Consider the following 15,381-nt stretch of genomic DNA (forward strand, 5'->3'; position numbering starts at 1 on the left):
TCGCTTAACTGCTGGAATTGGCGCGGTCCCTGAAATTGCTTGTGAATAACAATTCTGGAACATCTATTCTTATGGCTCTATGTTGTGCCATTCCTTTATTATTTCTACTAGGAGTTATGAGTGAATTGCTAGCAGTCTGCGATAAGGGTACAGAGGGGAGGTAACCAGTTGGGGGGGGGGGGGCCTGCACAGTATCAGTCTGTCCAATCAGTGCAGCCATTGTCAGACTTTGCAGGGACACCCCCCAACTGGTTACCTCCCCTCTGTACCCTTACTGAAGGCTAATAACAATTCATTCATAACATCTAGTAGAAATAACAGAGGAATGGCACAACATAGAGCCATAAGAATAGATGCTCCAGAATTGTTATTACTTGGGGAATGCATGAGGCTATTAAAACAGGAATGTCAGGAGTGGTGAACGATCCTCTTTAATTTTATCTACATGATAAATGCCATTTGCTGAAGTGAGACAAACCCTGTAAAGAGGTTTTCTGAGTGTTTTATACTGATGACCTATCCTCAGGATCTTATCATGAGGGTCTGACACCTGATATCCTGCCGATCAGCTGTTTGAAGAGGCTGAGGTGCTTCTGTAAGTGCTTTGGCATCTCCTCAGGCCAGTGACATCACGTTCATCGATCACAGCTCAGCTCCAAATACCAAACACAGCCACTAACCTATAGACAGTGCTGTGCTTGGCAAGTCGTGAGAAGGCTGCGGCACTCACTGGAGTATAAAACACTCAGGAAAACCCATTTAGCAGTATAACAAGCCATAATGATATACAATTATATTTATTAAATCATCCAAAATAGATGGATGGAGAAATATTCAAACTGCCATACAAATAACATGTGAAATATGCATAGGAAAGTGCTCACACAGTCACACAGAGTACATATATACTGTGTGATTTATTGGTGACCTAAGCATAGCCCGCTATATTTTGTAAGTACTGTATGGCTTTTTGAATACCTCACAATGATGACACTTCCATCATATTTTTTGTGCATTGCTCAATGCATCTAAACTTAAAAATGAAGCAATTATTGAAATATTTTTCATTAAGGGGGTTGAATGGGATTAGTACTTGTAATTATACTGCGCCGCTGCTGCAAGCATGATAGAGCGCAGTGTAATCCTGAACCCCCGCTGATCAGATATTTATGACTTATCCTGAAAATAGATCATCATTAGGTACCCATTGCAGAACCCCACTAAACCTATCCTGCCATTTAGTGTCTACAGCTCGTATGTAGTCTCCATGGCAACAGACTACAAACAAACCCAGTGTAGTCTGATACTGCAGTCATACAGTCTTTCATTTATCCCTTACTCCCTAGTAACCTACCAAAAGTATGCAAAAATAGAAAGGAGTATGACTGATGGATCAGAGTAGAGGTCCATTGGAGCAATACAAATAAAGTGGTTGTGTAGACCTGGGTTTCAACTAAACCAGACTGCATGGTGACAACAGAGAACTGTGTAACACCAGAAAGGCTGATTATAAAAATAAGTTACTGGATGCACTTGTTTTGTTCTGCTGATCACAAGCAAGTCAATCATCAACACTCACATCTCAATCCTTGCTAAAGCTGGCATATTACCTGTTGCCGTATCTCGCAGCCCAACATCAAAAGCAAGTTTATCTGTAAGGGATCTGGACGTAGTTAGACACGTCAAGTACTGTAAAATGAGTTAAGATCAGATAAAATAGGTTGCCATTGATATGGAATATATACTAAATCATTGTAATAACCAAGTTTAAGAGCCTCTGTCAGCATGATCAATCCTAATAAACCAGGCACATTGCCTGGTAGAGTTGATCCTGCTGAGCAAAACAATCTATTTATTTTGCTTATATGTTAAACAGCTGCTGATACATGTGTACTTCGATTTCTATGCAAATTAGGCAGTTGGAGCACAGAGGGGCAGGCACAGCAGTAGAAGTGCTCCAAGGGCGACGACTGCCCCTCGGTGCTCAATGCACTCTCCCTCCCCTTTGATTGACTAGGCTAGATGAGAAAGCCCTGTGTTCTCATGCCGCTGTGCTACACGTAGGATTCCTCGTAAATCTAACTGTAAATCATCTGTGGCAGTGTGTGCAAGCAAATCATGCATTCCACTCGTTCATGCTCTATTGCTTATACTTGATTGCCAGTCCTGATTGGTGGCAGTGGAGCCTCTACAGAAGGAATTGAGTGCTGCGCAGGGGCCAGAGACCAGTTACCCTGCAATCCTTCCTGCAGCTCTGCTACTCCACTGTGTGTGAAGCCTCTGGCACCTCCACTTCTGGGTGGACTGACACACCGGCTTTACACACAGTGGAAGAGCGCAGCAGCAGAGAGGATCACACAGTAAGTACTCTCTTGTCTATGCACATCACTCAGTTCCTTCTGCAGAGGCTTCACTGCCACCAATTAGCACTGGCAATCAAATATAAGCAATAGGGCATCAGCAAAATCATGCAGTCCTAGTGGAATCTATGATTTGCTTGCACACACTGCCACCAATTTACAAGGAATCATATTGGTGGCACAGCGGCATGAGAAGACTTGGCTATCTCAACTAGCCTTGTCAATCAAAGGGGAGGGGGGGGGGGGGTATTAAGCACTAACGAGCATAGCAGTAGCAGTGCTCCAAGTGCTATGCCCTCCATACAGGCCATTGCTTTATATATTCTTGACAGAACAGGTGTAGCAGTGCTGGATTTTATCATTATATATTTAGGACTACATTTTTTGTACATTGAAATCTTTTTTTGAATTACCCTAAGGTAGAAGGTTACCTGAATTTTACATTTTTCAATTGTGTTTTAGGACATATGGACATCAAAAGAGATACACAGAATGTAATGAAGATCAATGTATTACCAACCAAGGGCACCATATGAACCCCCCACTGACCACAATAAACCACAATCTCTTGATACTTACCATACCACTGAATGAATGTCGCAGTAAGATTGCATGGCCATACAGTAACGTTCTATGCCCACCGCCTTGCGATGCCTGTAGTGCAATTGAGAAAAATAAATTAACCAACTGATGCATGATTAATAAATGTAAGGGGAGGGAGACATGTCCATGGATGACCTTGAAATGTTATGGATGATATCAAAGAGAAAGAGATGGTTCATATGTATAATAATTGCAAAACCTCCATATTATTGTTTATGGAAACATCTAGGTTTAGATTTCTGTTTGTCTCTGAATATTTTACATTATACATATGAGTCGAAATACATCATTACATAATAAGTGCAACATGAAAAATGACTGGGCTTGTTTTACGGCTTACATCTAGTAGGACATGCTGCACACTGGAGACAAGCAGGCCACTCATCAAGTACGGCAAGCAAGCATAACAAATGACACATAGCACGACAGAACGATGTTAGTAGTGACGGTCTCTGTCCAGTCTTATAACAATCCTGGTCATTCTCCATTTCTAGTGATGACTTTAATTGTGTTCATGATCTGATCAGCTGGATACGTAGCCAGAAAGGATGCATTGGGGGTGAGTTCTGTTCCAGTTGGTCTTACCTTCCTTGTAAACTTCTTGGGAGCATTTAAAGAAAAAAATTAAAATTAATAAAGCAGCAAAAGAAGTGTCCGTTACTGGTATGTGTTACTCTCTTCTGTAGCATCAAAACATCTCCCATCCTTCCCGGTAGCGCTGCTACATCATATACCTCCATCCACAGAAAAAGGGGTTAAAGACATCTGTCTTTTATGGTTAGGGGTAGGCTCCCCGCTCTTTATAAAGCACTGGCAATGCAAGGAGGCACCTATATTGCCGATTTTCTTTCATGATTACACATGACTACACAATAGCTAAATCTTGAGGGGACGTGTCTAGGGATGAGCGAACTCGAACTGTATAGTTCGGGTTCGTACCGAATTTTGGGGTGTCCGTGACACGGACCCGAACCCGGACATTTTCGTAAAAGTCCGGGTTCGGGTTCGGTGTTCGTCGCTTTCTTGGCGCTTTTGTGACGCTTTCTTGGCGCTTTTTGAAAGGCTGCAAAGCAGCCAATCAACAAGCGTCATACTACTTGCCCCAAGAGGCCATCACAGCCATGCCTACTATTGGCATGGCTGTGATTGGCCAGAGCACCATGTGACCCAGCCTCTATTTAAGCTGGAGTCACATAGCGCCGCCCGTCACTCTGCTCTGATTAGCGTAGGGAGAGGTTGCGGCTGCGACAGTAGGGCGAGATTAGGCAGATTAACTCCTCCAAAGGACTTGATTAACTGATCGATCTGCAGCTGTGGATCATTGAGCTGCTGATCCTCAATTGCTCACTGTTTTTAGGCTGCACAGACCGTTTGTCAGTCTCATTTTTCTGGGGTGATCGGCGGCCATTTTGTGTCTTGTGGTGCGCCAGCACAAGCTGCGACCAAGTGCATTTAACCCTCAATGGTGTGGTTGTTTTTTGGCTAAAGCCTACATCAGGGTGAAGCTGTCACACCAAGTGCATTTAACCAGCAATAGTCTGTTCATTTTTTGGCCATATACAAAATCAGGGGCAAGCTGCGCCTGTCACCAAGTGCATTTAACCCTCAATGGTGTGGTTGTTTTTTGGCTAAAGCCTACATCAGGGTGAAGCTGTGACACCAAGTGCATTTAACCAGCAATAGTCTGTTCATTTTTTGGCCATATACAAAATCAGGGGCAAGCTGCGCCTGTCACCAAGTGCATTTAACCCTCAATGGTGTGGTTGTTTTTTGGCTAAAGCCTACATCAGGGTGAAGCTGTCACACCAAGTGCATTTAACCAGCAATAGTCTGTTCATTTTTTGGCCATATACAAAATCAGGGGCAAGCTGCGCCTGTCACCAAGTGCATTTAACCCTCAATGGTGTGGTTGTTTTTTGGCTAAAGCCTACATCAGGGTGAAGCTGTCACACCAAGTGCATTTAACCAGCAATAGTCTGTTTATTTTTTGGCCATATCCCAGTCTAATTCTGTCACTAAATCCATACCGGTCACCCAGCGCCTAAATACTAGGCCTCAAATTTATATCCAGCTAAATCTGTCCCTAGTGCTGTAGCTGGGCGAGTTATTTAGTGTCCGTTCAAGCACATTTCTTGTTCTGGGTTGAAATACAATTCCCAATTTAGCAATTTCATAATTTAGTGGTTCCTGCTATATCAGAGCTATTTGAAATCTATCCCAAAAAGGGTATATAATATTGAAGGTGCACATTGGGTCATTCAGAATAACTTCACACACACCCGCTACTGTGTATTTCCAAGTCTAATTCTGTCACTAAACCCATACCTGTCACCCAGCGCCTAAATACTAGGCCTCAAATTTAAATCCCTCTAAATCTCTCGTTACCCGCTGTACTGTTGTTGCTGGGCAAGATATTTAGTGTCCGTCAAAGCACATTTTTTGTTCTGGGTTGAAGTACAATTCCCAATTTAGCAATTTCATAATTTAGTGGTTCCTGCTATATCAGAGCTATTTGAAATCTATCCCTAAAAGGGTATATAATATTGAAGGTGCACATTGGGTCATTCAGAATAACTTCACACACACCCGCTACTGTGTATTTCCAAGTCTAATTCTGTCACTAAACCCATACCTGTCACCCAGCGCCTAAATACTAGGCCTCAAATTTAAATCCCTCTAAATCTCTCGTTACCCGCTGTACTGTTGTTGCTGGGCAAGATATTTAGTGTCCGTCAAAGCACATTTTTTGTTCTGGGTTGAAGTACAATTCCCAATTTAGCAATTTCATAATTTAGTGGTTTCTGCTATATCAGAGCTATTTGAAATCTATCCCTAAAAGGGTATATAATATTGAAGGTGCACATTGGGTCATTCAGAATAACTTCACACACACCGCTACTGTGCATTTCCAAGTCTAATTCTGTCACTAAATCCATACCGGTGCACCCAGCGCCTAAATACTAGGCCTCAAATTTAAATCCCTCTAAATCTCTCGTTACCCACCGCTGTACTGTTGTTGCTGGGCAAGATATTTAGTGTCCGTCAAAGCACATTTTTTGTTCTGGGTTGAAGTACAATTCCCAATTTAGCAATTTCATAATTTAGTGGTTTCTGCTATATCAGAGCTATTTGAAATCTATCCCTAAAAGGGTATATAATATTGAAGGTGCACATAGGGTCATTCAGAATAACTTCACACACACGCTTCTGTGCATTTCCAAGTCTAATTCTGTCACTAAATCCATACCGGTGACCCAGCGCCTAAATACTAGGCCTCAAATTTAAATCCCTCTAAATCTCTCGTTACCCACCGCTGTACTGTTGTTGCTGGGCAAGATATTTAGTGTCCGTCAAAGCACATTTTTTGTTCTGGGTTGAAGTACAATTCCCAATTTAGCAATTTCATAATTTAGTGGTTTCTGCTATATCAGAGCTATTTGAAATCTATCCCTAAAAGGGTATATAATATTGAAGGTGCACATAGGGTCATTCAGAATAACTTCACACACACGCTTCTGTGCATTTCCAAGTCTAATTCTGTCACTAAATCCATACCGGTGACCCAGCGCCTAAATACTAGGCCTCAAATTTAAATCCCTCTAAATCTCTCGTTACCCACCGCTGTACTGTTGTTGCTGGGCAAGATATTTAGTGTCCGTCAAAGCACATTTTTTGTTCTGGGTTGAAGTACAATTCCCAATTTAGCAATTTCATAATTTAGTGGTTTCTGCTATATCAGAGCTATTTGAAATCTATCCCTAAAAGGGTATATAATATTGAAGGTGCACATAGGGTCATTCAGAATAACTTCACACACACGCTTCTGTGCATTTCCAAGTCTAATTCTGTCACTAAATCCATACCGGTGACCCAGCGCCTAAATACTAGGCCTCAAATTTAAATCCCTCTAAATCTCTCGTTACCGCTGTCCTGTTGTAGCTGGGAAAGTTATTTAGTGCCCGTCAAAGCACATTTTTTGTTCTGGGTTGAAGTACAATTCCCAATTTAGCAATTTCATAATTTAGTGGTTCCTGCTATATCAGAGCTATTTGAAATCTATCCCAAAAAGGGTATATAATATTCAAGGTGCACATTGGGTCATTCAGAATAACTTCACACACACGCTTCTGTGCATTTCCAAGTCTAATTCTGTCACTAAATCCATACCGGTCACCCAGCGCCTAAATACTAGGCCTCAAATTTATATCCCGCTGAATTTGAATACAATACATTGGGCCAAATAATATATTTGTTGTTGTGGTGAACCATAACAATGAGAAAAACATCTAGTAAGGGACGCGGACGTGGACATGGTCGTGGTGGTGTTAGTGGACCCTCTGGTGCTGGGAGAGGACGTGGCCGTTCTGCCACATCCACACGTCCTAGTGTACCAACTACCTCAGGTCCCAGTAGCCGCCAGAATTTACAGCGATATATGGTGGGGCCCAATGCCGTTCTAAGGATGGTAAGGCCTGAGCAGGTACAGGCATTAGTCAATTGGGTGGCCGACAGTGGATCCAGCACGTTCACATTATCTCCCACCCAGTCTTCTGCAGAAAGCGCACAGATGGCGCCTGAAAACCAACCCCATCAGTCTGTCACATCACCCCCATGCATACCAGGGAAACTGTCTCAGCCTCAAGTTATGCAGCAGTCTCTTATGCTGTTTGAAGACTCCGCTGGCAGGGTTTCCCAAGGGCATCCACCTAGCCCTTCCCCAGCGGTGAAAGACATAGAATGCACTGACGCACAACCACTTATGTTTCCTGATGATGAGGACATGGGAATACCACCTCAGCATGTCTCTGATGATGACGAAACACAGGTGCCAACTGCTGCGTCTTTCTGCAGTGTGCAGACTGAACAGGAGGTCAGGGATCAAGACTGGGTGGAAGACGATGCAGGGGACGATGAGGTCCTAGACCCCACATGGAATGAAGGTCGTGCCACTGACTTTCACAGTTCGGAGGAAGAGGCAGTGGTGAGACCGAGCCAACAGCGTAGCAAAAGAGGGAGCAGTGGGCAAAAGCAGAACACCCGCCGCCAAGAGACTCCGCCTGCTACTGACCGCCGCCATCTGGGACCGAGCACCCCAAAGGCAGCTTCAAGGAGTTCCCTGGCATGGCACTTCTTCAAACAATGTGCTGACGACAAGACCCGAGTGGTTTGCACGCTGTGCCATCAGAGCCTGAAGCGAGGCATTAACGTTCTGAACCTGAGCACAACCTGCATGACCAGGCACCTGCATGCAAAGCATGAACTGCAGTGGAGTAAACACCTTAAAACCAAGGAAGTCACTCAGGCTCCCCCTGCTACCTCTTCTGCTGCTGCCGCCTCGGCCTATTCTGCTGCTGCCGCCTCGGCCTCTTCCTCCGCCTCTGGAGGAACGTTGGCACCTGCCGCCCAGCAAACAGGGGATGTACCACCAACACCACCACCACCACCTCCGTCACCAAGCGTCTCAACCATGTCACACGCCAGCGTTCAGCTCTCCATCTCACAAACATTTGATAGAAAGCGTAAATTCCCACCTAGCCACCCTCGATCCCTGGCCCTGAATGCCAGCATTTCTAAACTACTGGCCTATGAAATGCTGTCATTTAGGCTGGTGGACACAGACAGCTTCAAACAGCTCATGTCGCTTGCTGTCCCACAGTATGTTGTTCCCAGCCGGCACTACTTCTCCAAGAGAGCCGTGCCTTCCCTGCACAACCAAGTATCCGATAAAATCAAGTGTGCACTGCGCAACGCCATCTGTAGCAAGGTCCACCTAACCACAGATACGTGGACCAGTAAGCACGGCCAGGGACGCTATATCTCCCTAACTGCACACTGGGTAAATGTAGTGGCAGCTGGGCCCCAGGCGGAGAGCTGTTTGGCGCACGTCCTGCCGCCGCCAAGGATCGCAGGGCAACATTCTTTGCCTCCTGTTGCCACCTCCTCCTTCTCGGCTTCCTCCTCCTCTTCTTCCACCTGCTCATCCAGTCAGCCACACACCTTCACCACCAACTTCAGCACAGCCCGGGGTAAACGTCAGCAGGCCATTCTGAAACTCATATGTTTGGGGGACAGGCCCCACACCGCACAGGAGTTGTGGCGGGGTATTGAACAACAGACCGACGAGTGGTTGCTGCCGGTGAGCCTCAAGCCCGGCCTGGTGGTGTGTGATAATGGGCGAAATCTCGTTGCAGCTCTGGGACTAGCCAATTTGACGCACATCCCTTGCTTGGCGCATGTGCTGAATTTGGTGGTGCAGAAGTTCATTCACAACTACCCCGACATGTCAGAGCTGCTGCATAAAGTGCGGGCCGTCTGTTCGCGCTTCCGGCGTTCACATCCTGCCGCTGCTCGCCTGTCTGCGCTACAGCGTAACTTCGGCCTTCCCGCTCACCGCCTCATATGCGACGTGCCCACCAGGTGGAACTCCACCTTGCACATGCTGGACAGACTGTGCGAGCAGCAGCAGGCCATAGTGGAGTTTCAGCTGCAGCACGCACGGGTCAGTCGCACTACAGAACAGCACCACTTCACCACCAATGACTGGGCCTCCATGCGAGACCTGTGTGCCCTGTTGCGCTGTTTCGAGTACTCCACCAACATGGCCAGTGGCGATGACACCGTTATCAGCGTTACAATACCACTTCTATGTCTCCTTGAGAAAACACTTAGGGCGATGATGGAACAGGAGGTGGCCCAGGAGGAGGAGGAGGAGGATGAGGAAGAGGGGTCATTTTTAGCACTTTCAGGCCAGTCTCTTCGAAGTGACTCAGAGGGAGGTTTTTTGCAACAGCAGAGGCCAGGTACAAATGTGGCCAGCCAGGGCCCACTACTGGAGGACGAGGAGGACGAGGATGAGGAGGAGGTGGAGGAGGATGAGGATGAAGCATGGTCACAGCGGGGTGGCACCCAACGCAGCTCGGGTCCATCACTGGTGCGTGGCTGGGGGGAAAGGCAGGACGATGACGATACGCCTCCCACAGAGGACAGCTTGTCCTTACCCCTGGGCAGCCTGGCACACATGAGCGACTACATGCTGCAGTGCCTGCGCAACGACAGCAGAGTTGCCCACATTTTAACCTGTGCGGACTACTGGGTTGCCACCCTGCTGGATCCACGCTACAAAGACAATGTGCCCACCTTACTTCCTGCACTGGAGCGTGATAGGAAGATGCGCGAGTACAAGCGCACGTTGGTAGACGCGCTACTGAGAGCATTCCCAAATGTCACAGGGGAACAAGTGGAAGCCCAAGGCCAAGGCAGAGGAGGAGCAAGAGGTCGCCAAGGCAGCTGTGTCACGGCCAGCTCCTCTGAGGGCAGGGTTAGCATGGCAGAGATGTGGAAAACTTTTGTCAACACGCCACAGCTAACTGCACCACCACCTGATACGCAACGTGTTAGCAGGAGGCAACATTTCACTAACATGGTGGAACAGTACGTGTGCACACCCCTCCACGTACTGACTGATGGTTCGGCCCCATTCAACTTCTGGGTCTCTAAATTGTCCACGTGGCCAGAGCTAGCCTTTTATGCCTTGGAGGTGCTGGCCTGCCCGGCAGCCAGCGTTTTGTCTGAACGTGTATTCAGCACGGCAGGGGGCGTCATTACAGACAAACGCAGCCGCCTGTCTACAGCCAATGTGGACAAGCTGACGTTCATAAAAATGAACCAGGCATGGATCCCACAGGACCTGTCCGTCCCTTGTCCAGATTAGACATTAACTACCTCCCCATAACCATATATTATTGGACTCCAGGGCACTTCCTCATTCAATCCTATTTTTATTTTCATTTTACCATTATATTGCGATGCTACCCAAAGTTGAATGAACCTCTCCTCTGCCTGTGTGCTAGGCCTAAATATATGCCAATGGACTGTTGCAGTGGTGGCTGACATGAAGCCTGATTCTCTGCTATGACATGCAGACTAATTCTCTGCTGACATGAAGCCAGATTGTCTGTTACGGGACCTCTCTCCTCTGCCTGGGTGCTGGGCCTAAATTTATGACAATGGACTGTTGCAGTGGTGGCTGACGTGAAGCCTGATTCTCTGCTATGACATGCAGACTGATTCTCTGCTGTCATGAAGCCAGATTGTCTGTTACGGGACCTTTCTCCTCTACCTGGGTTCTGGGCCTAAATTTATGAAAATTGACTCTTACAGTGGTGGGTGACGTGAAGCCTGATTCTCTGCTATGATATGAAGACTGATTCTCTGCTGACATGAAGCCAGATTGTCTGTTACGGGACCTTTCTCCTCTGCCTGGGTTCTGGGCCTAAATTTATGAAAATTGACTCTTACAGTGGTGGGTGACGTGAAGCCTGATTCTCTGCTATGATATGAAGACTGATTCTCTGCTGACATGAAGCCAGATTGTCTGTTACGGGACCTTTCTCCTCTGCCTGGGTTCTGGGCCTAAATTTATGAAAATTGACTCTTACAGTGGTGGGTGACGTGAAGCCTGATTCTCTGCTATGATATGAAGACTGATTCTCTGCTGACATGAAGCCAGATTGTCTGTTACGGGACCTTTCTCCTCTGCCTGGGTTCTGGGCCTAAATTTATGAAAATTGACTCTTACAGTGGTGGGTGACGTGAAGCCTGATTCTCTGCTATGATATGAAGACTGATTCTCTGCTGACATGAAGCCAGATTGTCTGTTACGGGACCTTTCTCCTCTGCCTGGGTTCTGGGCCTAAATTTATGAAAATTGACTCTTACAGTGGTGGGTGACGTGAAGCCTGATTCTCTGCTATGATATGAAGACTGATTCTCTGCTGACATGAAGCCAGATTGTCTGTTACGGGACCTTTCTCCTCTGCCTGGGTTCTGGGCCTAAATTTATGAAAATTGACTCTTACAGTGGTGGGTGACGTGAAGCCTGATTCTCTGCTATGATATGAAGACTGATTCTCTGCTGACATGAAGCCAGATTGTCTGTTACGGGACCTTTCTCCTCTGCCTGGGTTCTGGGCCTAAATTTATGAAAATTGACTCTTACAGTGGTGGGTGACGTGAAGCCTGATTCTCTGCTATGATATGAAGACTGATTCTCTGCTGACATGAAGCCAGATTGTCTGTTACGGGACCTTTCTCCTCTGCCTGGGTTCTGGGCCTAAATTTATGAAAATTGACTCTTACAGTGGTGGGTGACGTGAAGCCTGATTCTCTGCTATGATATGAAGACTGATTCTCTGCTGACATGAAGCCAGATTCTCTGTTACGGGACCTCTCTCCTCTGCCTGGGTGCTGGGCCTAAATTTATGACAATGGACTGTTGCAGTGGTGGCTGACGTGAAGCCTGATTCTCTGCTATGACATGCAGACTGATTCTCTGCTGACATGAAGCCAGATTCTCTGTTACGGGACCTCTCTCCTCTGCCTGTGTGTGTGCTGGGCCTAAATATATGCCAATGGACTGTTGCAGTGGTGGCTGACGTGAAGCCTCATTCTCTGCTATGACATGCAGACTAATTCTCTGCTGACATGAAGACAGATTCTCTGTTACGGGACCTCTCTCCTCTGCCTGGGTGCCGGGGCCTAAATATCTGAGAATGGACTGTTCCAGTGGTGGGTGACGGGAAGCCAGATTCTCTGCTATGGAACCTCTCTCCAATTGATTTTGGTTAATTTTTATTTATTTAATTTTTATTTTAATTCATTTCCCTATCCACATTTGTTTGCAGGGGATTTACCTACATGTTGCTGCCTTTTGCAGCCCTCTAGCTCTTTCCTGGGCTGTTTTACAGCCTTTTTAGTGCCGAAAAGTTCGGGTCCCCATTGACTTCAATGGGGTTCGGGTTCGGGACGAAGTTCGGATCGGGTTCGGATCCCGAACCCGAACATTTCCGGGATGTTCGGCCGAACTTCTCGAACCCGAACATCCAGGTGTTCGCTCAACTCTAGACGTGTCTTTTATCTGCAAATTCATAAATACATTAACCAGGTCCTCTGCATATTTTTCTCAGAATCTAGAGCTCCTATCTGGAAAAATAGAGAGTCCGGGCTAAAATCACAACAATTTTCTATGAGTTACATATAATGTCAAGACCTGAAATTAAAGTCCACCATTAGACACTGATATTTTCCATTGTCCTGCTATTCATTTAGTATGGGAATTTCTTAAACCATTTCTGCTTAGTACTTTTAGTATGTCTATCCATCTGTCTCTGTGTTGGCCATTGTTTAATATGCTAGATCAGGCATGCTCAACCTGCGGCCCTCCAGCTGTTGCAAAACTACAACTCCCAGCATGCCTGAACAGCCTACAGCAGGGCATGGTGGGAGTTGTAGTTTTACAACAGCTGGAGGGCCACAGGTTGAGCATCCCTGTGTTAGATGATCAACTCTCATTTTAATGCATTTGAACGGAGAATGTTATTTGGGTGGACGCACCCCACTCCCCTGACTTAAGGTAGAATTCCTATTCCGTATGGATTGGACTGAAGAACTCTTAAATACTGAATGATTAAATAAACATTTTTTCTTAAATGGGGAAAATTTATTGCAGCACGTCCCAGATAGACCAAAACTATTAATTAAACAATGTTTTCTATTCACCTTATGGTACATATTCTATAATAATTGTGTGGACATTCGAGGACTTTCTCTTAGGAGCTTTTGATTCAAGTTTCCCTGATGTGCACGGGTGAAAAGTTAGGTCTAAAGGGTGGGTAAGAGGGTTTAATGGCTTATGCTTTGGAAAAATTAGTCCTTTTACTATGTAATGCTAATTGTGTATGTATTTACATCTGTGGCCTAAGAAAAATATTTTTTTTTAAAAACTCTATAAAAATATTTTTAGACTGATAAGGTGTTTTGGAGCCATGTGATTACATCTTGTTTTAAAGTGTTATTTTATTGAGTTTGTTTTTTTATATTCTGTCATGGAATAAAGATTTTGCTTACTACTGGAGGATCAAAAAAAAAAAAAAAAAAAACCATCATCAATCCTCCGGCACCTGAACATGTTCTTGTATGACCTAGATGTGTTACTGGTAGTTCTATTACCTAAAAGTGGCCATCCGTTCCACAGTAAAATGTAACTATACAAGCAGAAGGTCAGCACACCGGATGCCCTCCTTTTACCAGTCCTTTCTTCATTTATATAAAATTGCCTGTAGATTTTCAGACCACCAAATGTACAGTGGGGACACGCTCCCCTGATCTAGGAGGCACCAGTGCTAATGACAACAGCTAACAGCACCATGTCTGTGGGACCCCTGGTGAGAAGATGTGACCATTGCCGTCTTCTGGAGGGATGCTTTAAGAGACACAGAGCAGGGTAGTGGTATTCAGCTAGGACACAGGCGGGAAATTATTTTTGACCAGATTTCCCTGTTATATAGCTGTTTTATAAAATATGGTTTAGGCTTAAAAGGTATAAGCAAACAAGGATTCACAAGCCAACATTTTCTTAATGTGACATCTGCGACACAACGAGCGAATAATTAAGACATGTCCACAACAGTAATCAACAAAGTATAACAAACCAAAGATGGAAAGCAAGACGTATGTACAGCAATACACGTCAATGCCATGTTCAAGACAACCATTTAATTGCAACATATACAGTGCCATCTGCAGTCATGTCTGTGCTTTCCGTACACTAGATTATAACAGCTGAAAAACATAATGTATCCTTTCTTCAGGATAGGTCATCAATGTCAGATGGGTGGGTGTCCAGCTCTAGGCACCCCACCCATCAGCTGTCTGTGAGCACAGTGGCCTCTTTATTGGCCAATGACGTCAAGTTCATTGATCACACGGCCTATGTGCTGAACCACTCCCATGCAAGTGAATAGGCTTGGGCTGCAGTACCAAGAACAGCCACTAGACAATATAGCAGCTGTGCTTGGAATGTTGTGAGGAGACTAAGCCCGGGTGCACATCACCGTCCGAAGAAGAACAGAAAACAATTTCCATCCAAGAGCCATTATTTTAAATAGGAAAAAAAATACTTAGTGACTTTTTTTTACCATCTTAAATAAAAGATCCCAGACGGAAATGGCGGAAAACTGGGCGTATCAGATGCTTAAAATATAGAAACCATTCTTTGTTGTTTTCTGTTCTTCTGATGGATCAGAGGAATGGAAATCGAAACAGTGATATAAACCCGGCCTATTCGACGATGGTAGCCATTAGTCGGACCCCCGCAGATCAGATATTGATGACCTTAAGGACTAAGCCATTATCATTGTACTCCCGGAAAACCCCTTTAACTACTCACATTACTTTCAGTATTCACCATGTCATTTCTGGCTGTAACTAACTGCGCTGATTATTTCACATATTTTCATAGCAGTTAGAGCTTATAATATGTGAACGGCATGTTGTGCAAAATTCATTGACATTTTGCCTCTCTCTGCTGCACTCACCCCTTTTTTTTTAATTTTTTTTTTAAGTGAATGGAACTTTATGG

General features: G+C 45.2%; 1 protein-coding gene across 5 annotated transcripts in view; it reads right to left on the bottom strand.

Moving 5' to 3' along the window:
* The window catches only part of RYR3 (ryanodine receptor 3), a 684,284-nt gene that overhangs the window by 455,131 nt on the left and 213,772 nt on the right, over positions 1-15,381 (bottom strand). For all 5 annotated transcript variants that reach the window (XM_044272379.1, XM_044272378.1, XM_044272377.1 and 2 more), the window contains exons 4-5: positions 2,940-3,014; positions 1,611-1,689 (exon numbers count right to left, since the gene is read on the bottom strand). In XM_044272379.1, the coding sequence (XP_044128314.1) occupies positions 1,611-1,689; positions 2,940-3,014 (154 nt within the window). The remainder of the gene's footprint in view (positions 1-1,610; positions 1,690-2,939; positions 3,015-15,381) is intronic.

Source organism: Bufo gargarizans, chromosome 11 (assembly GCF_014858855.1).
Source record: "Bufo gargarizans isolate SCDJY-AF-19 chromosome 11, ASM1485885v1, whole genome shotgun sequence".
NCBI classification, from domain to species: Eukaryota; Metazoa; Chordata; class Amphibia; order Anura; family Bufonidae; genus Bufo; species Bufo gargarizans.